This window comes from Rhyacophila brunnea, unplaced genomic scaffold (genome assembly GCF_057557595.1).
Source record: "Rhyacophila brunnea isolate RB1 unplaced genomic scaffold, BYU_Rbru_1.0 scaffold_2, whole genome shotgun sequence".
NCBI lineage: Eukaryota > Metazoa > Arthropoda > Insecta > Trichoptera > Rhyacophilidae > Rhyacophila > Rhyacophila brunnea.
The window spans coordinates 15231949-15253074 of NW_028232859.1; the positions used below are offsets into that span (position 1 = coordinate 15231949).

General features: G+C 36.8%; 1 protein-coding gene across 1 annotated transcript in view; it reads left to right on the forward strand.

Annotated features, from left to right (window-relative positions):
• Positions 1-21126, forward strand: part of HERC2 (E3 ubiquitin-protein ligase HERC2) — a 71531-nt gene that overhangs the window by 26787 nt on the left and 23618 nt on the right. Inside the window, exons 27-63 of the mRNA XM_085946474.1 lie at positions 70-240; positions 758-943; positions 2191-2371; positions 2471-2589; positions 3396-3541; positions 4300-4856; positions 5764-5915; positions 6839-6992; positions 7577-7769; positions 8134-8461; positions 8549-8750; positions 9329-9583; positions 9736-9854; positions 9946-10117; positions 10206-10387; positions 10495-10612; positions 10840-10997; positions 11562-11703; positions 12291-12446; positions 13273-13416; positions 14442-14543; positions 14811-14921; positions 15104-15198; positions 15344-15460; positions 15672-15740; positions 15820-15994; positions 16120-16218; positions 16363-16502; positions 17103-17336; positions 17682-17801; positions 17949-18050; positions 18141-18296; positions 18879-19040; positions 19205-19435; positions 20042-20165; positions 20259-20377; positions 20489-20644. Coding sequence (XP_085802600.1) covers positions 70-240; positions 758-943; positions 2191-2371; positions 2471-2589; positions 3396-3541; positions 4300-4856; positions 5764-5915; positions 6839-6992; positions 7577-7769; positions 8134-8461; positions 8549-8750; positions 9329-9583; positions 9736-9854; positions 9946-10117; positions 10206-10387; positions 10495-10612; positions 10840-10997; positions 11562-11703; positions 12291-12446; positions 13273-13416; positions 14442-14543; positions 14811-14921; positions 15104-15198; positions 15344-15460; positions 15672-15740; positions 15820-15994; positions 16120-16218; positions 16363-16502; positions 17103-17336; positions 17682-17801; positions 17949-18050; positions 18141-18296; positions 18879-19040; positions 19205-19435; positions 20042-20165; positions 20259-20377; positions 20489-20644 — 6147 coding nt within the window. The remainder of the gene's footprint in view (positions 1-69; positions 241-757; positions 944-2190; positions 2372-2470; positions 2590-3395; positions 3542-4299; positions 4857-5763; positions 5916-6838; positions 6993-7576; positions 7770-8133; positions 8462-8548; positions 8751-9328; positions 9584-9735; positions 9855-9945; positions 10118-10205; positions 10388-10494; positions 10613-10839; positions 10998-11561; positions 11704-12290; positions 12447-13272; positions 13417-14441; positions 14544-14810; positions 14922-15103; positions 15199-15343; positions 15461-15671; positions 15741-15819; positions 15995-16119; positions 16219-16362; positions 16503-17102; positions 17337-17681; positions 17802-17948; positions 18051-18140; positions 18297-18878; positions 19041-19204; positions 19436-20041; positions 20166-20258; positions 20378-20488; positions 20645-21126) is intronic.

A 21126-nucleotide genomic window follows, 5' to 3' on the forward strand; every position in this document is an offset into this window, starting at 1 on the left:
TAGTATGTTGTAGATTTTAACAAAAACATAGTACCGTTATGCTATTGGAGGGGGTATGATTGATTTCAGGAGATGAGTGCAGGAATAAGAATGCACCACGTGTTAGGAGGCGCGGCCCGTCATCTGGCTTTGGCGTTGGGCCTACGTGCATCTGCTCTCGCTCGATCTCTACCTCGACAACCCGCCGAGAAAGCTTGCGTGGCAATGCTTCGCGCCTCCTTTCTGACTGGTGGATTACAGGTAATAAATTACAGCCAACTAAATAACATCATTTAACATCGCCGTTATCCTCTAGTCAACCAACAGCAACAGATCCCTGGCGGGGTCCTCACATTGTCTCTGGAGCAATGTCTCGGTCTTGCCAGAGGTTTCTTCTACCATGAGAATCCATCTAGCGTCTTCTTCAAAATGCCGACATCACTCATCTGTTGCAGGTGGTTTGCCCATTAAGTCGGATTATTTTCATATCTATGGAGAGATGTGATTGGAGTATGGAGAGTGATAAACTCTCCATACTCCTCCATTATTTACATATCCATATATATATATAGTCAAGCATTCACTACTATATGATATTGCTGTACGGATAAATTTCAGATAAATTAGAAAAACATGACTTTTTAAAAGTTGGATTTACTCGTAACACTGGTTTTGAGCTTCGGCAGATTGTCCTTTGAACTCCTTACTTATTGGTTTACATATTGACTGAGAAAATTGCAGAGTATAATAAAACTTCAAATATTTTCATACTAATCAGGTGCTTCAGCCTCCGGATCCATTTGATGAAGAGAAGGGAGAGGCACGTAGTCCAGGGAGCAGTACGGCGGGAAGCACACCATGTGCCCCCGCTCCTGCCACTCCTTTCCTGCCTCCTGCAGCCGCCTTCATGATAGCAGCTCCCGCGTCAACCCTTCTAGCCTCCTTGGCCGACACTAAAGTACACGTTAGTTCTAGACTCCCAGTTTTATTTCAACTTGTTACATTAACCTAACGGTTTCATTTTCATCTTTTTATTCCCTTTCTAATGTAATTTTAATATACTAAAGGCCCTTACAAAATGAGCGAATAAAATTAAAAAGCTTCATTACTAATACGATCGACTGAAGGTACTTGATGAAATTTTAATTTTAATTCTTTACCTACTATATGGATTATACCATAACATCATTTATCTGTTTTTATTTAATATATTTTGCAACATGTCTCATTACTTAATTTTATTAAGTTTCCAACACTACGTACTAACACTAAGTTCCATTGTTTATGAATAATGGCATTTTAATAGGTTTACTAAATATATTAAGAGTCTTTAAAATGTAATTTACTACGCTATATTTGCTTCTTTAGTAATAATATTTTCACATTCTTTTATTGTATTAATTTGTTATATAAACGAGAATTGCATAACCCAACCTAACTGTATTCTTTGTCAATGTGCATTTACCATTGGTGAGTACTGACTGAAGATGCCGAATGGTGAAATCTGGTTGCAAAAATGACAAATGGAATAGTACAAAATCTCGAATATAAAATAAATTTACTACCTATTCGAAGAACCATTATACAATTTCAACAGTTATATTCGTAAAACAATGTATATCGTCGTTTAAGAAACAACACCGCGTAAGTCCCCATTTGGCGGTTTTGAGTTTTGAATAACATTCGGTAGGTAAAAAAATCCTACACCGTGTTCCTTCTATGGAAAAATTCTTTTTGAATGAAAAAATGTTTTTTTTTTATCTAAACACAAAAAAAATAAGTTAAAAGGTATCAATTTTCAATTTTTTGAGACGTTTCTTGTTTCCCCTGAAAATTTTAATTAATTGACTTCCTCAGTGTTGTTTCTTAAGCGACGATATGTCAATAGGTAAAATATTGCAAAAACATGATTGCTAAATGTATGCCCATCTTATGGTTATGTAGGTTTCCGCCACATACTTTACATATATATATAAACACATCCGATTTGTACACAACAAGGAAGTTCAAAAGTGCCTATTGAAATTCATTTGGTCAAAAATAGTTTATATTTGGGAAAGTTGAATTGTTCAGACAATCTTGGATAAATTATTGAAGAATGCCTATTTTATTATTGTACTTTTTTTTGTAATTCAATACTGTTCATGAAGTATCCTAGGTGTAGTTGTTAGACAATTGCCATGTTGTAAATAATTTGAATTGTGTGAGTAGCCGGAGTCCCAAGCGGCGTCCTTGTATACAGCGATGAGTCGTCACTGCACGCACACCTTGTCTCTGTCTCCGGGACCTTTCCCGGCCGACCATCCCGCCGAAGAGCTGGCGAGAGCTTTAGCCTCTGCCCTCATTCACCACCTCGCCTTGCACAAACCCGCGTTGAGGATCGCTAGAGCCGGTGAGATATCGAATCAATTATAATTTTGAGGATTTTTGTAATGGAAATAATTAATCAATTATTATTATTTTTTATTTTATTTTATTTGTAATATTTCAGAATGTCGTGGTCAAAATCCACAGCTTGATGGTGGTCTTGCGCAAGTGGCTGAAGCCGTTTGGAAAAATAAATGGAGATTGGCTTACGCCAGACAACGACTCGCTAGGAGTTATAAAGAGGTAAATCAAATGGTTTTTTCAATATTATGATAGTTCATTAACCACTTGACTGTTTATCCCGAGTGTGACTCGGGCACACGTTTTCTTCACACACTGACTAGCCCGAGTCTGACTCGGGCGTTTTTTTTATCAACTTGACAGGAATGTTTATCACGAGCTACATTCGGGAAGATCGTATTTCAACTTGTCACACAGTTTATTATTTGTTTTGACTGGTATTTGAGTGATATATGAGCCATATGACATAATAAAAGCTTTATTTACTGCCGGGCAGAGCGGGCCTGATTAGTCAATGACTTCATTGTTCCATTCATAGTTATTTTTGTGTTGGGTATGTCGCATGTTATTGTAATTTGAATTTAGTTACTTTTGTTATTTTTGAGCACATTTTAGAAGTAAGTTCGTAAAAAATAAGTATATATTATTTATACTTATTACCTTCATTTTAGTTACCAACCAATACCATCTACGGCGAATAAAGAAAGGCCTACTAGACGTGCAAAGTATGCTGCTCACATATGAATGAAAACGACAAACGAATACGGAATGAGACGAGATTGTGATGTAGGGTTGTGTATTGAATTTTTCAAAATTTGTATGTTTGCAATGCAATGCTGTATAAATGACACAGTTCTCACATAGAATATGATTGTCAGATCAATCAATAATTCTCCAAAATATTGCTATAATAAATAAAGGTCATTTACAAGGATACACCGCAATCTTCAGTAATTGAATGTTTAACTTTATTACATGTATTATTTCTTTTAATAACCTTATCTAAAAATCAAATTGTATCAATTTAGGTTTGCGCTCCATTAGTGGAAAGGGCGAGATTTCTCGTATTGGAGGCTCGCCCGGCAGAGTCAGCCGCCGCTGCCGCATTGCCTCGTCTTGCTCCTCCCCCCTCCCCATTCAAGAGAGCCGTTCAAAGGTTGATCAGACCTCCAGAGTAAGTTCACAATATTAGGCTAACAATATGATCCAATTTTTTGTTCTACAATACCGGCTCTACTACCAGTCAACGTCACCAACTTATAATTTTAGAATTAACAATGAACTGTTCCATCAAAATATATTCAATTAAAATATTTTTTATATTCCAGTTACTATTTCACAATTTAAGAATTTAGCATTCTTTATTGAATATTTTATTCAAAAAAATATTCCTTGTACATAGTTAACTACTTCAGGCCTGATCTGGCTTACCGATATTATGTGCAACTGTTATGTGTGCAATATTTATGGTGACAAGTCGAGCCGGCATTTGTCATAGATTTAAATGTGCATCGCAACCAGGCAGTGGCGAAAGGTAGAGGTAAGCTGTGGATCTGACATAAATAGTGCACACTAAACTTTGTCAGTAATACTTATTTATTTTCATTGATGCAGATGGTGTTGGTTAGTTTTTAAAATTCAATGAAACCCTGCCCAAACCAAACTGTGATAGATAAAAAAATATTCTTCAACATCATCTAAAACATATGCAATTTGTATTCTTAGTTCAATGAAAACAAATCAGTATGTCTAACAAAGTTTAGTGTGCACTATTTATATTGGATCTCCACAGCCTACCTCCACCCTTCGGCACTGCAATAATGTGATGGGTGTCAGAAACTTTTAGGGATTGCACATGGACTGACCATTCTCCTTGATCGAACGTGGTTTATATATTATATTTATACATATATATTATATACTGTATTACAGAATATCTGAGATGGAATTAAAAAGACAATACTTCCGGAAAGACTGCGCAGAAAGTGCCCCATCGAATGCGGCACTGCGAAAACTGTCAGCTGCAAAGACAAATGATTTCATTTTGAAAGAGAGTATCTCTAAAAACTGCGACACGCCCACGGCTGCTGCTACTACGACGAGCAGAGAAAAATCTATCGACAACGATAAAATTGGCAAACGGGAAAAATGCATGGACAAAGCGAGTAAACCGATAGTAGCCACGGAAGCGGACGACGCGGAGGACAAGACCCCCACCAACGAAATCTCGGTGAGCTCCATCAACGAGATGACAGACAACTCGCTGCTGAAAGATTCGATGGAAGGATCCGCCAAACTGGTTCTAGATCCTGAGGATGTCAAGATGGACATGGTGGACATGGACATGGGAGTCGGGATGGCGGACACGGAGACCGAGCAGGAGAAGGAACTCAGCAGCGCCAAAGAGGAGAAGGACGTCGACCAGTCCGAAAGGGACAACTCCGCTTGCTTGGGGGCATGGTTCACCAAGTCTCATGAACGAGATGCAGGTGAGAAATAAACCTTATGACCATCTCTTCATTTGTTTATTTTACGAAGCTTCATATAAACATATATAAGACGAGTATAAACATACAATGTTTATACTGATGTGTTTATAGTTTGCTAGTTTTTCTGAATACTATAGTTTTAGATTAACTTATTGAAGTCCGATTTAAAATGACAAAAAAGGAACCAACCAGATATATTTTTTTTTTGTGTCAACTGTCAATTCACGGTGGAAATATATTTTATTATTAATTTAATTTAATAAAACGCTACTTTTTTATCATACTTATTCCACTTTTATTAATTAATATCTGGACCAGTTTCGTCCGCCTCAGAGGGACGTGTTAAGACATTCTGTCGCTCCTCTCTCCTCCACTCCCCGTCACCTTCTCAGATACGTAAAAGGGTGGTATTTCACTATATCTTGACAAATTTATAAAGAAAACACCTGATTGCTAATACGCTTCGTTAACTTTATTATATTCACTGATAAATAAATATTTTAATGTACACCTTGTGATGTTTTTGTTACATCCTCTACTTTCGAACATTCAACATTCAAACACATTTTAAGGAACCAATTACTTGCGAAAGTGGAGGGCAGCCTGTATTTCAATCTTCTTGGTCCTAATCGTGATTTACTGAAGTGTTAGTCACTGATTTACTGGTTGCTCGTGATTTCTCCACATGAAGTGTTGGTCACTTGAATTACATTTTAAATCCATTTAAGCATTGTCAGCGATCAATATTTAACCTGTATATTTGATGATGCTTGGCACAAAATAATTGGAATGTAACAGCGTTTTATCATCCGGGATAGAGAATATTTCTGGATGCCAATACCCAACTAGGATTGTAGAGCCAAAAATGATGATAGTTTCTTTGTTAATACGTCTTGATTTGTTTCAGCAAATAATACGGTTTGGGAGAGTTATTGGGAACCTAAAGAATCAACAGTGGACCAAGCGAAGCGAACCAAAATGATAGCTGACATTATTGATTTTGTAATGGCCGAAGACGGATGTGATATTGATATTCTACGAAAAGCAATGTACTGTCAGGTATGTAATATATTTCATCAGTTTCTTTGTTTTTTAGGTTTTACTGTAAATACTCGAGTTATGATTATATTATGCTGCACGTTGCGTACTATCACGTGACGTCACAGTAAGCTGCCGCTACGGGAAAATAGTGTGTAACGTCGTTTTTCTTGGTGTTTAAAATGTTATCAGATTGATGCTCCCATCCCGTAGCACATTTTGAACCTTTACATGAACATTGTCAGTTAGGAAAATCTGCCGAAATCACCAGAACAACAATGATGTCACCTCACGTTGTACTGCACTGCATCAACACCTGCATGACTCAATGAACGTTTTTTATCATTTTCTACATGCCTTCACGTTTTTGACTCATGTCAAAATCGCGTGTTTTTTGTTTTAAGCGGTTGGCACTATGTATTTTCTATAAGAATGTTGTCTATTATCTATGATCTGCAGGTTGGGTTGTGTTCAAAATATTATCTATGGATATAATATCGCAAGTAATTTTAACGTACGTACGCACACGAAGAAACTGTTAAAATTAATTGAAATTAGCATGAATAATGAATAATAATTCAAAATACTAATACATACACAGAGATGGTGATCGTTCAAAATATTCTGCAACATGACGAAACCATAAACTAAATTTGTCGCCGTGACAGTACGCAACGTGCATCTCAATATTATTGTCAATATTGTGTAAAAGTGCTATATAATGTGAGAAAGGGATGGTTGATGTAACTTCTAAGATACAATAATTGGTATTCATACTTGATAAAGCTCACCATATTAGCAAAACATGTGTTTTTATATGTGGTGAATACATTTTATAAAATATCATGTATTACCAAATAAATGCTGAACATCATGAAAATAATAATGAACATGTTTAAATATTTGACATGTCAGTTTCAATCTGTCTGCTAACCCTTTGACAGGTGCGTCGGGCGGACATCCGCCTGGAAGGATACGAGAGTGCGTTGGAAGTTTTGAGAGTGAGCCGGCCTCTCTCGGCCCCCGTGCACTACATGTGCCTGGCAGGCGTTCTGGGAGCAGAGACAGGCTGGGGGAATTACACTGGTCCTGCACGCGGTGATGCCTATTATTATACCTACCTTATAAATTAAATGAACATCACATCTTTTTATCTGCAACTTTGGTGGATGCATGGTGGGTGCATTACAAGTGCAACCTGATTTTTAAATGCAATCTAATTAAACCTCTCAATCATTATCTTAATGACCATACAAATTCACAGAGAATGCAAGGCCATGACGACCAATATTTTTGGGGGGTCCACTACAACTAAAAGGAAGACAATATAATACTGTTCCAATAGCAACTGTGTCTACCAGAGTTGGCCTGCGGGTATTCTGACAATGAGAGCCAAAAAATTGAAGCACAAGTTACTTATCTTTTGATTAAGCTTTATTATAAAAAATTTAATTACAGATTACGAAAAACTTATGTAAATTTATCAGGGATAAATTCAGTTTCCCTTATAGGGAAAGTGTCAGAATTTACCTATGACTATTTGCAGTAGATATGCAATATTGATTGGGTACCTATCCATGCGAGATATATCGATTTGGGCAAAAATGTCAGATAGGACATGGACATTTCAGAATGCTCCCGATATGCTTAGTAGTTTTTCTGAATGAATTATTGTTTTTCAGGCGGGGGTGCGGGCGGAACGTGCCCCTTGGCCGGCGTTCCCTTAGCTCCGGCTACCTGTCGAGCAGCACTATTAACTGCCCACGCCAGATTGGCAGCATGGTCTGCGCAACAGCTGAGAGCACACGCCGTTCTGAGTGCACCGCCTACTGCGTATTCTGGACACTCTCTGAGCGATAATCCAGTCCGAGCCAGGTATATGAGAGCAAGACCAACACATTTGTTTTTCTTTTAATTTCGCAGATAACATATTATGTATGAGGGACTTTATAATCTCTCTGTGTACACTATAATGTTACACATATTACAGCCAGAGATTATTGATTCTGACTTAACTTAACTTTCAGATGTTTATCGGTGTAGATGCATGAGAGATTTTACCAAGAATACACTAATTTAAATAAAACCCAAAAATAATATTATATTATGGTTTGTTTTGTTTTGATGAATTATTGTCTTTCCTCCAATAATTAATTACATACTGATTAAGTATAGCAGTAGGTACTAATCAATTTACCAAAATTGTTATATGGTTTCTTAAATGTCACATTGTTTGTAGATTCCTTGTATCGGTGGCAGCTCTGGCGGGAGCATGTGCCCGTGGGGGCGCCTTGTCTGTATCAGAACTAGCAGCAGAGGGTGCCGCGGGAGCCCTCTTATCGGTTCTGGCTCAACGGTCACAAGCGATGGCCATCAGTGATAACAATCACAACAATAACATGGTATTGGGCGACGCGGGAGGAACTCAGAGACTTTTGGCAGCTTTAGAAGAAGAAACGGGTGGCAGAGGGGCTTCTGTAGCTCCGCCCCCAGGGCCTCATCTGGCAGCTGCTATGAGATTGGGTACTCGGGTTGTCAGGGGAAAGGATTGGAAGTGGGGTGATCAGGTCTGTTACTGCAAAAAAACTATTTCAATTATGCAGTCATCAAAGCGAATGATCTGGATGATTCTATAATATATTATTTCATTGCAGGACGGTCCGCCTCCCTCGGAAGGTCGTGTGGTCGGAGAGTTAGGTGAAGACGGTTGGGTACGAGTCGAATGGGATACGGGTACTACTAACTCATACAGGATGGGCAAAGAAGGCCGGTACGATCTACGCCTAGCCAGAGCTCCAAGTCCAGCGCCCAGCGCCTTAGCCACTCCTGACAGGCACACTGAAAAAGGAATCCTCGGTGTGCACTTTTTATATTCACCGATTAAGTATTGAATTCATTGCTAGAGACCGACAAGTTTAACATGAGGCTCCGCGGCAACAAGGCAGCTATGCAGCGGAGCCTCACGTTAAACTTGTCTGTCCCTACTACTTTTTTATGGCATAATTGAGGTCCTGAGGATTGAACGAGTATAAGTGACATTAATAAAATAATTAGGAACAATTTTAACATATCACTACTCACATATTTATGAGTGGAACAGGACTAAAACATGTAACTGTTTTGTATGAATAAGCATTTTATTCCAAACATTAGATTGTATTCCATGAACTAAAATTTTATTATTTTCAAGCGCCGTACTTATTCCCAACATTTTATGGGATGTTCAAAATAGTTTAATAGAATTTATAATCGCATATTATTTAGTTTTGAAGTCGGTTTACTTAATTTGGTCACTGGAGCATTTGTATTCATTCAATCATCACTTTGCAAGCATTTCCCATTCCATTTCATAATCATTTAAATTTATTGAATCACAGAAAATCAATGTAATGATAGTCTTTTTTCAATATTAATGTCATTCTTGTAATTTTCAGAATGGAGTTCATCAGACGATGTAATGAATGAGTCAGGCGGAGCCGTCCGCGCTCAGTGTCTTTCCCTGTTGTTGGCGTTAACAGGGGGAGCGGGAGCGTCTCGTCCTCTAGGGGGTCCGCCACCCACCGGGCTGAGAGCTACCTCCTCCCTTCATAGAAGATTGCTAGCACCAATTTCAGATGCCATGTGCCACACTAATATTCGGCTGGCTAAGGGATTTATGGATGATTGGACTGCTGTGTCTTTCTTGAGAGGTAAGTTATGAAAAAGTTGTGTAATAGAATTTTGATTATCTTAATGTAATATTCGAAGGTAATTAATTAGTAAAATGACTAATGTATTCAAAATGATTATAAGGGGGTTATTGTAATGGTGTAAAGTACCTGAATATATTAACAACTTGCAGGTGTTGCACGATGTGAAGAAATGCGATCTGCTCTTTGTTCGCCGCCATGGCTAGATTTTGCGCTATCTATCTTGGATCAAGACGGTGATCCCCCAACATTAGAGCTCATTTACATGCAGGTCTGTTTCACATAACTGTCTAGTAATTATCCCATTTACTTACTTTAATTTAAATGTTTAAATTCAATATTTAATGGAAAACATTTTGCAGGTGCAATGTTGCCGCTTACTGAAGCGCGTGTTGCCCGCTCAGAGTGGCGAAAATGGGGAAAGATTCGGCTTACTATCACGGCTAGCCGCGCTCGCTGGCAGAAGACTTCTGGCTCCCCCTGCCTCTGACCCCGCCCTCCGGCCCGATCCTCTCGCCCGAAGCACGTTCACAGGTGAGTTATTCGTCGACAATCAAATTATCATAAGTAGAAATATAAAATCTTCAACGTAAAATATATCTCATTACTTTTTTGATATCAGGTGAAGGTAGTGACGGCGAAGGAGGAGTGGACACCCGGCCGAGAGCTCTTTTGACTGCCCCTGGAGCCGGTGCGCTCGCAGCAGCTCTGTCATCCTTATTACGGGGTCTCCGGACTGCTCCAAAGTGGGCTCCGCATTTAGCAGCCTTATTAACTGAAAGATTATGCCATGCTGCACATGAGGTTTGTCAATTTTTTCTCAATGGTTTTATTTTATTAATGTCATTTCATGAAAATATTAATATTATAGATAGTAATTTACTACAAATGATGGCAATTTTATATTACAGGTGACTTCCACAGAGTGGGCGTGGTATGTTCAAGGCGGCTCATGTCAAGACAGTACGCCTCCCTGTAGCCCCCTACCGAAACATGACGCCATTCCTTCTGCTGATTTGTGCCTTACAGGTGAATATATATTTGACTATCTAAAACATGGTGTTGCACTCAAAGACGTTGAAGGAAACCATCTTTACTAGGTTTCCCCCTTCATACAGTGGTAAAACAATATCATACAAAGTCTTATCAGGATAATTAAAAAAAAAATGAAGGACCCTCCAAACCAACCCGCCCCGCACCACACTCGGGCTTAGTCGATGGATCAGGATGATTATTGGAGACAAATGTATTTGCAGCTGGTGCCTTGGGGGTGATTGGGGGGGCAGAGCAGAGGCCACACGTGGGCCAGCGGGTGTTGGCCGGAGGACCGCCTCTCAAGCCAGCCACCGTGCTGAGAGTCGCCCCGCGGGCCAGACTCGTCATTCAGTACGACGGAGGGGATTCTCCTGTTAAGGTATTGTGTTTATTTAATTTTTATACACCATAAATTAAAAGAACGACGTAAATAAATAGAACGGTCATTAAAGAACTAGCAATATTAATAACTCATTTCAATTTTAATCTTTTGATTAAAGTAGTTTTAGTTCATTAGTTCATCGCTCAGTTTTATTGAGAAAAGATCGAAATGTAATATGGATCCCGCCTCATGTTAATTTATCCATATATTATTAAAATATTCTCTTTTTTACATTTGGAATTATTCGAGATTCAATTTACTTGACAGACAATCAATGTTTATCGTCATACCCATTTTTATTCACATATGTGAAACAAGCTAAAAGACATTATAGGTATCAACGATTATAATATTATACAGAATTGTATTACATCTAGTCTCACTTAACGGGGATGCTCATTATATGGAATTTTGCTATAACGGAATTGATTATTCTACTAATTTGATTTACAGACATTTTTAAGTTAGTTTTTTCGTTGAGAGATTAGATAAATTATGGAACTATTTGTGTTAGGAACCGTAGAAATTTTAAAATGACGATTGGATGTTTGAATTGTAAAGGTTGACGTGGAATCCGTTCAATCTGCTGAAGAGCCCTTCTCTGTGTGGAGTTTACCGGAAGGAGAAGCAGCAAGACGCAGTTGGGCAATTCTTTTAGCGTCGGGAGTCAGAGCACCCCCGCTGCCCCCTAAGGAACCACTCGGTAACTAACACTATTCGCATCTGTACTTTGGAATAAATGATTTTTATTGTATTCTCTTGCAGATAATTAGAATCAAAGTTATTGAGTTATTTTCATACAGAGTATGGTACGTAATCCCAATGAAATCTTTTTATTTTTATATTCATAAGATTTTTCAGACTTGAGAAACATTTTGTGTTTTTGTGCTCTTTTTTTCAACATTTTTAAGTAGTGTTTTGTCAAAAAATGTATAAATGGTAGTGGTCCTACTGTTTTTGTCTCATATATATTAGTATAGCTGAAGCACAATGTGTATATAATTTTCGCACTATATTATATTGCTCTATAAGTTATGTAAGGTTAGGTTAGGTTGATTCTGACCCATTCAAATTATATTATGAAAAATTGACTGCAACGTCGATATTGATAAAACAAAAAAATAAATGGTGTACTAAGTTCATTTTCTGTAAAATCTGTTTTAATAAAATTTGGCAATGGAAGTTATCCAAATAACTACATACATATATTTCAGATAATCTATATGGTTGTTAATTTGCTATTTACCAAGAATATAGTAATTAAAATACTTATCTGTTGGTGTGGTCCAGGTTGCGAAGTAGACATAAACATGCTCCGATGCCAGCAGCTGGAAATGCTTTCGTTGGGCGCGACCGGGGCGCTGTTGGGATGTCAGCCTCTCTTAAGAGCTGTGCTTGCTCAACCGGATCCCTGTGAAGACAGGCATCGACCTCAGGATGATTTGGGTAATATGTTTGTTTTTATATCATATGTCATAAATTATAATATTATGTTCTATCAATGTCTTTGTTGTGCAGAGTTTCAAATTCTGGTACATATGATACAACTCATTATAAATTATATCTGATTAGCCACACCCCACCCTTACTTACAGATCCATATATCCGGTGCAGAATTTTCATCTCAACGTTGTTGATGGAGCTTTTTTTGTATATGAAAGTGAACCTGGAAAAGGTTACTGAAGCTAATGATTGAATATGCAGGAAGTCATTTCACATCACATATTAGTTTGCACCAAGCATCACATTTGTGCTTTGATGTTTATTTGTCAGGGCAGTTTTGAGATAAACTTGCATTAATAACACAAGCCTGATAAATAATAGAACTATATTATTGTTATTCTTTCAAATTGATATTGTTTTATTGCCCTTATTTCTCAGTACTTATTCTGACTAGCAAACCAAAAAGTTTCTTCATGTTTCATTTAGATGAACCAGCATATAAAATATCAATAAATATATGTTACAAAAAGTTCATATTACTGCACCCATAATGGTAGTCCAATCTTTTTGTTTAACCTTGAATATGCAGAGATGAAATTTTTTCTAGTGCGCAGCAATTAAGTTGAGTGAATGAGATTATTGTAATGGTTCCTGTTGCTTGATTTTACTTACATCGTGCCTATTGCATCACTATCTCTTGCTCTCCGTCCTACCCTCTATGTCTTGTTCCGTGATCGATTCTCACACTTATGGGGTATGTTTATACTAGAAAGTATTTAGTTACAGAGTCGTCATAGGTATGACTGATGATATGTATTTTGTTTAACAGGCATATTGGGTCCAAGCCTTTTAATAAGGCGGTTACTATCGTTGGGAACTCGGCCCAGTCCGTTGAGAGCGGCTCATACTTTGACTGACCTAAGAAGAGCCGCTCATGCCCTGTCTGAACATTTGGCCACTGAGTATGCATTCGGTAAGCTAAATATACTTAAACATTAAAGTGTGACACCTGAATGTATATTTATTTGACAGCTGTCACTTTTCTTTCAATTTCATCACTCATTTAATATAAAGCTAAATAACGTAAAAGTCCTCTTATGTATTTACATAAATATGACTGTGCGTTGGGCTCTTATTTTTTTAAATATTTATATTTGAGAATATTAGTTTCAAAGTCGGTAACCTCCATTTTATTTTTTTTGATTCTGATTCTGTACTTCAGTACTTTTCCATAGTACATAGTGTATGTTTATAAAATATCAAATACAGCTCCGTTTGTTAGTTAAATATAATTAAACCAAATGTTAATTGCAAAATCGATTATATTTATTAGCTGCCATTTTTTATATTTTATGACTAACTTTAAAGATGAACTATAACATCATGGGTCTCAGGTTCGAATCCTGGGTCTGGCAAATACACATATTATTTTTCAATTTGTGTTTGAGTCAGAGTATGGACGTAATAGGTTGGGCAAGTGGTTAACATCCATTTCTCTTAAAAAGAAATCTGTTAATATAAACCTCCACTCTGTGGAGGCCCATATGATCTTATTAGATCGGATATGGTCAAAAAAATTATAATGTTTGCAAAAAGAAAATATTCTATTTGCAGTCCTAATTAATTGTGCTTGACGGTTTTTTGTGATTATTTCAAAATGGCGGAACATGGCTGATACCGACTTTGAAACTAACGGCCTCATTTCATATCAATAATGAAACAAGTATGTACTTATACATTTATTATTATAGTATATTTATTTGAAGCCTTCATCCCTAATTATTTATGAAATAGTCGGTAGGTAGGTACTTATAAATGATATTACGCATATTTTTTATAGCTTCACTAATCCGATGCCAGGGGTCCATGAAACTTAGTTTTCTAGAACTTATATTCAAAAGCTATTTCTATTTCAGTGTTCAAGTTTTATTAATGCAATTCATTAGTGTTTTATTAAAAACCACTTTATGAGATTTTAATATTTTCATATTGTGACAGGTCAAACAGAACTTGGATTGGAATTAGATGATGATGCACTGGATGTTGGTGAATGTAATGAACCTGTGTCTGTGTCACCAACTACATTGTCTTCACTTCAAAGTAAGTTACAAAATTACATTTTAAAAGTGTTTTTGTAAGACTCATATTAAATTTGACCTATGGATCAAATTGCTCGGCATTATAAAAAAGAGGAAAAGAAGCCGAATATATTGGGAGATATAAAGGAAGATATTGGGGAGGATCTTCTTGAATATATATCGAATATTCATAATAGTTTTGAATACACATTTTCCATTTACTATACTTACATTTCCACAATCATTTTTTTTGTGTTTTTACTGTAATTTTGAATTTATTATATTTTAGTTTCAGAAGCAGGCAATGATGCGGAGCAATTACCGCTCACCCCACTCGCCCTTCAACTCATGGAAATGGGATTCTCTAAAGCGGCCGTTGAAAGGGGACTTAGAGCACTGGGTAATAAAAGATCCAAGTATAAAAATCGTTCTTTTCGGTTTTATAGCAAAGTCTATTTGAATTTATTGTCATAATTTGGAAGTTTTAAATTAATCCATGACTGAACTTTTGAGTTGTTGGATGGTGTGATCTTTTGTGTTTATAAATAAACAAATTTTATGTTCATGAAATTTTTTTTGTAGACGGAGAAGCATCAATAGAGAGGGCAGTTGCCTGGCTACTGGAGCATCCTTATGAAAACACTGAAGTCACTGAAGTCACCCATCATAATACAAAAGTAAGTTTTACCTATTTCAGTTTCAGTAATAATAGTGAAAAGGCAGTTACCTACATAAGAATACTGGGTTAACCGTGTTTAGATTATCCGTTGATGTTGACATGGTATAAATTAATATTTATTACAAGCTACATTGTTTTTCCAGGCTACGGATCACTTCAAGCACCGTCAGGACTTCTTAAATGATGACGATTATGCTAGATATGTTTCGGAGAAGGCTCACCCGGGGATGATTGTTCGCTGCTGCCTTGCATATGAAGAGGTAACTGTGAAACACATTTCATTAAAAGACTCATTCAACGCTTTGTTCCAACCAAAGATGTTGCAGGAAAACCTTCTATTGAGATGGAATTTTTATTATATTATAAAATTGAAGCTGAAAAAATTGTTGTGGTCCGAAATTTCTTTGCAGTGATTAAACTGGAATTATTATGAAGTGTTGTAATACGAAAAATTCTTATTCTGTTCTCTAGGTGAAGTATGGCGACATGGGTCGGGTTGTACGTGTGGACAGAGAAGGACTGCATGACCTTAATTTGCAGGTAATTTTGAGCTTATAAGTTGTCTACGAATCATTGAATCTGTACCGGCAGTCCTAATAATGATATTTTTCTTAATAAGGTGGACTGGCAGAGACGTGGGTCAACATATTGGGTGCGCTTTATCCACGTGGCTCTGATGGGCAACAGTGAACCGGGTCTCGCAGTCGGGGACAGTGTGAGAGTCCGCTCATGCATTGCCCATCCCAAATACAAATGGGGCTTCATTGACCACAGCAGCGTGGGAACTATTACGAGTCAGTATATCTCTAATAATTCATGAGGGTTTTTATCGTTTTTACGATTATTCAAGTTTAATTTATCTACCAAATTTTCTCTTTGGTAGAAAATAATTCATGATTATAAGGTATGGAATTTTTAGGTATTGCGAGCAATGGTCGTGATGTGACAGTAGATTTTCCGCAACAACCAGGTTGGACCGGCCAACTATGTGAGATGGAGCAAGCCACCAATACAAACTGTAAGTCACCAATATAAACTGCTGATAGTAACAGACCGTCGGGAGTTATGATATCCTACTTTTATTGTAACGCTTACACCATATTGAAAGAATGGTGTTATTTAATCTCGACAGAAGTATTTACTGTGTTCCTCGATGTTGCAGGTGAAGAAAAACGTGGAGTCGCTGTAGGATGGAGAGGCTGCGTCCGGTCAGTCCGAGTGTCATCGGGGGCATCCAGTGCAGCCAATCTACTTGACGGACATGCTCATACTTATTGGCAGAGTGATTCAGGAAGAGGAAAGGTAAGATTGAATACTATTGAAACCGTCACACTTCCATTGGTTATTTGTGTATGCTGCCATATTTCATCGGTTATAAGACATACCTATAAATATTGATATGTAATATTTTTATTTATCATAAACACGTTATTAGTGAAAATCGTACAATAGCAGTAAAAAGCATGTAATTTAGATGATTTTTTTCTTGAAAAAAGGGAGGGGGGGATTATTTTTTACATAATTATGTTCTTCGTAGTATAACACCATTCGAATTTGCAACTTTTTCATCTTCAATGTTTGATTTTTCGGATTTCCCTAATGGGAAGAGTGTAGTTAGGTCTAAGGCATCATTTTTTGGACAGCGATTATAAGACACATCCTGGATTTTGAGAGACACCGATATCGAAAAAATTTGTTTCTTATAATCGGTGAAATACGATATTTGACAGACTCTCGATTCATTTTGTGTTCTCCATTCAATCATAAATAACATTAGTTAGGTGAATAAGTTTTCGATCATCCAAAATGGAGATTGGTTCTTTACATTGTTTTGTTGCAAACAAGTATGTCTTTTGCTATTCTTGATTGAAATTTATCAAGTTATTACCCTTATTTCCTCAGCACTGGATTCGCATAGAAATGCAAGCAGGGGCGGGAGTGCGTCGGTTATCCTTACGACTGTGTGGTGAAAACTTGTCATTCTGCCCTTCGGTGGTAGTGGTGAAGGCAGGAAGTGGTTTCAGAGACGGCCAACTTGAAGAACTCAAAGTGACAAGCTCTCCAACTACAACTGAAAATAGTCAGAATCCACCGAGACAACATTTTATGCTGTCATTATTGACTGATGAGAAACAGGTTTGACAAATTTCATATTTTAATCTCTTTTATTATTTCCGCCTATTTCTCTGCTTGCTGTTTTTTTTATTTTCCTTATGAATAAGTTATTGATATTGTATAGGCATTCTGTCAATATAACCTACCTACAAATTTTATATGAAGCTAAAAGCTAAAAAAATGCCATGATATCCATTTACAATTTGTTTTAACAAATTAACAATTGCAATCAAGGATAATTATTTCAAACTCAAAATAATGAGAGTATGCTGAGATATTTATTTACTTTTGTATAAAACTTTAAAATTTTATTTGCAATTAGTATTATTTTTTCCTTTATTTTAAATATTGAATTTGTCATTTCAGTTCTATCGTTGTATAGAGATAACTATAAAGCAATGCTTTAGTGGTGGTATTGACTGCAGAGTGCACGGCCTCTATATAAATGGCATCCGGCTTCCACAATCACACTCGGAAACCCTACAGGTGATTGATTACCAAATTACTGTTTAAATTTAAATTATTACTCTGGGCATAAATAAATATTTTATTTTTTACTATTTAAATTTGTTTATACACATATCAGACAGTCAAATCAATAAATTAATGCTTATGGAAAAATATTATGTCTAGGCTATGAGCTTTCTGGCGGAGGACTGGTTTGATGGAGATCCTGGGTCTGGTGTCTATACTGTACCGGAAATCCAACCATCGGTGCCTGATGACTGTCCCAAGGTGATTATTTTCTCAAATTGTATTTTTTATGTATAAATTTCTTACTGTGAGAAGTTTATATTAAATCAATAATGAGTTTTGTTGTTGTAGGTTTATGTGTGGGGTTTGAATGATCGTGGCCAATTGGGAGGCGTGGCAGGATCGAAAGTGAAGTCTCCGACGCTACACGCATCCCTCAGTTTACTCAGACCAACTCATGCTGCTGGTGGTTCAAAAACCCTCTTCATTGTTTCCCACGATGGAAAGGTAATTAGATTATTTAGTCTTATATATTATATTATTATCATTTTATCACTTTATCATAGATTCAAACTGTGTGTGAAAGGAAAAGGGGGATACGTCTGAAAAAATGAGTTGAATATGACTAATTAACCATTATGTATATAATAAGCATAAAGAAGAAGGGGGATGAGTCAAAACAACATCACCGAATTAGTTAATTTCACACAGAAATATCGAAATTCACATTGATTTATCATATTATTATAGGAGAGGCTTTTAGCTAAATTTACATAATTTACAATTTCTGACAGTTCGCAAAGCATCCAAGGCTGTTTATTGGTCAGCATATTGGTATTAACGGTACGCAGCTAATGAGGTGTCGACTGATTATTATCGAGCGGTTTTTACCCAATATGACACAGGCGAGCCCAATCTCATTGGAAATTCACATACAATTGCCAAAAACTAGATCTTCCGTTGTCTTGGCTCTCCTCAAAAATAGTGATTTTAAACTTTTATCCTTTCTCTTTTCATAAACTGGAAATCCAGTTATGTTCTCAATATGTACTACAGTTTTATAATATTCGTTAATTTCTATATTTTTAGCTGTATGCCTGCGGTGAAGGAACCGGTGGTCGTCTGGGATTAGGCCACACAAACAATATTGCAGTACCTAGAGCCAACCCGTACCTGGCTCAATATGTGATACGCAATGTCGCCGTACATTCTGGAGGAAAGCATACACTCGCTTTGACTGCTGATGGAAAGGTAAAATATATTTCACTGTAATATTTTATTAATGTATTGGCGGAAAGCAGTCTTGAGGGATCTTTAACGTCAATCCGGTATTAAGTGCGTTTAGTAATTGTTGATATGGAAATAATGGTAAGTCTTCAAAATTTAATGATGAGAATTAATTCCCATTCTGCTAGGTGCTATCATGGGGTGAGGGTGAAGACGGTCGATTGGGTCACGGAGACCGCAGATGTCTGTGGAGGCCGCGTTTGATTTCAACGCTATCCTCACATCGAGTGATTTGCATTGCGGCCGGATCTGCTCACAGCGCTGCGGTTACCGCCGCAGGGCGATTGTACACCTGGGGATTGGGAGAGTATGGCAGATTGGGGCATGGAGACAATGTGACACAACTGTCGCCTAAATTGGTTAGTTCCATTTTATTATTTGATAGCCTCCACTTTAGAAGTGAACTTAGTAGTGAACTACTTCACATATTATGTATATCTAAAATGATTTTATTCGATGGCTTTAAAATGACTAAATTGGTTGATAGTGAAGGGTAATGTTTTGATATTTATTTCTTGAAAAATATTATCATTTATGACAAGTAGATATTATACAAGAACGTGTTTTTAGCGAGACATAAAGATTTTAAACGGCCATATCTCTGAAATTTATGAATGTGGAATAGACAAATTAATCACCAAGACAATTATATAAAAATCTGAGTAATTGAATGAAATAAAAGTCTGCTTTGTACTACATATGTACATATTGCACTTTTGATGATAAAATTGTCAAGAATTGATTACATATTACTTATATTTCAAAATAATCACATAATTCATACTAAACACTATTGTATGAGAAAAAATATAATGGCGGAAAAATCATTGAAATGTCAAAACAAATGAAACCAGATATAAAGTGCTGATAACCTGAAAATGTTTTTTGACCATGTTGTATATATGAAATGATTTTTTTTTTTCGATAATAAGTATACTTGTACATGTTATGAAATGTGATTGCAGGTGGAAGGTTTGAGTGGTGAACGAGTGGTTCAAGTGGCTTGTGGTTCTCGAGACGCTCAGACTCTGGCTCTCACCGATCAAGGGAAGGTTTACTCATGGGGTGATGGAGATTTTGGTAAACTCGGTAAGCTGTAAATAAGAAGCATAGTGCAATGTTACATTCTGTATGTATTGATTTTTACAGAAAATTAACAATGATGTTTGTTTACTGTGACAGGTCGCGGAGGGTCCGAAGGATGTGCCGTTCCTCAAAATGTGGAGCGCCTAAATGGACTCGGAGTAATGCAGATCGCTTGCGGGGCACAGTTCAGTCTTGCACTCACACATGACGGAGAGGTTACAACAATTTTTGAAACATTATTCTCATCAGTCGATCAACTGTATCAATCTCAGTGTGTAAATGATTTTTTTTAAAGATATTGTAGCTGTTTCAATTGTCACTTTCAGGTCTGGACTTGGGGCAAAGGTGACTATTACCGGCTAGGTCACGGCAGCGATGCTCACGTGAGACGCCCAGCTCTGGTAGAAGCTCTGCGGGGCAGACGAGTGGTTCATGTCGCTGTCGGTGCTTTACATTGTTTGGCCGCCACTGCCGATGGACAGGTATGTCTTGAGTATTCTGCTATCTTTATTACTTCACATTAGTTGATTTTAAGATAATTGGCTCTAAAGTTTTAGACATAAAAATTATCACATTTCTGCCAATAAAATGATGGAATAAGATACAATTAAATATTAATTAAAATAGGTACTGTATAATATAGTACTTTAAGGGAGTAGTATGAGGTTCAACAGAATTACGTGGCAGTGCAGAACAACGAACCTAGAAGAGTGGAGAGCCTTATATCCCTCAGTGGATTGAAACAGGCTGCCAATAATATACATTATACATAGTACTTCAATTCTGTACATAATGATCTGATCTGATTCAATTGCCAACTATGTACTATTTATACTAATTGGATTTTTAAAATTTTTTAAAATATGCCTAATATTAATATGTTTGCTATTTTTAGTAACCAGTATTGTAAAACTTTAGTGAATAAATAATTTCCTAACGTTGACTCCAGACAAATTTTTATTTT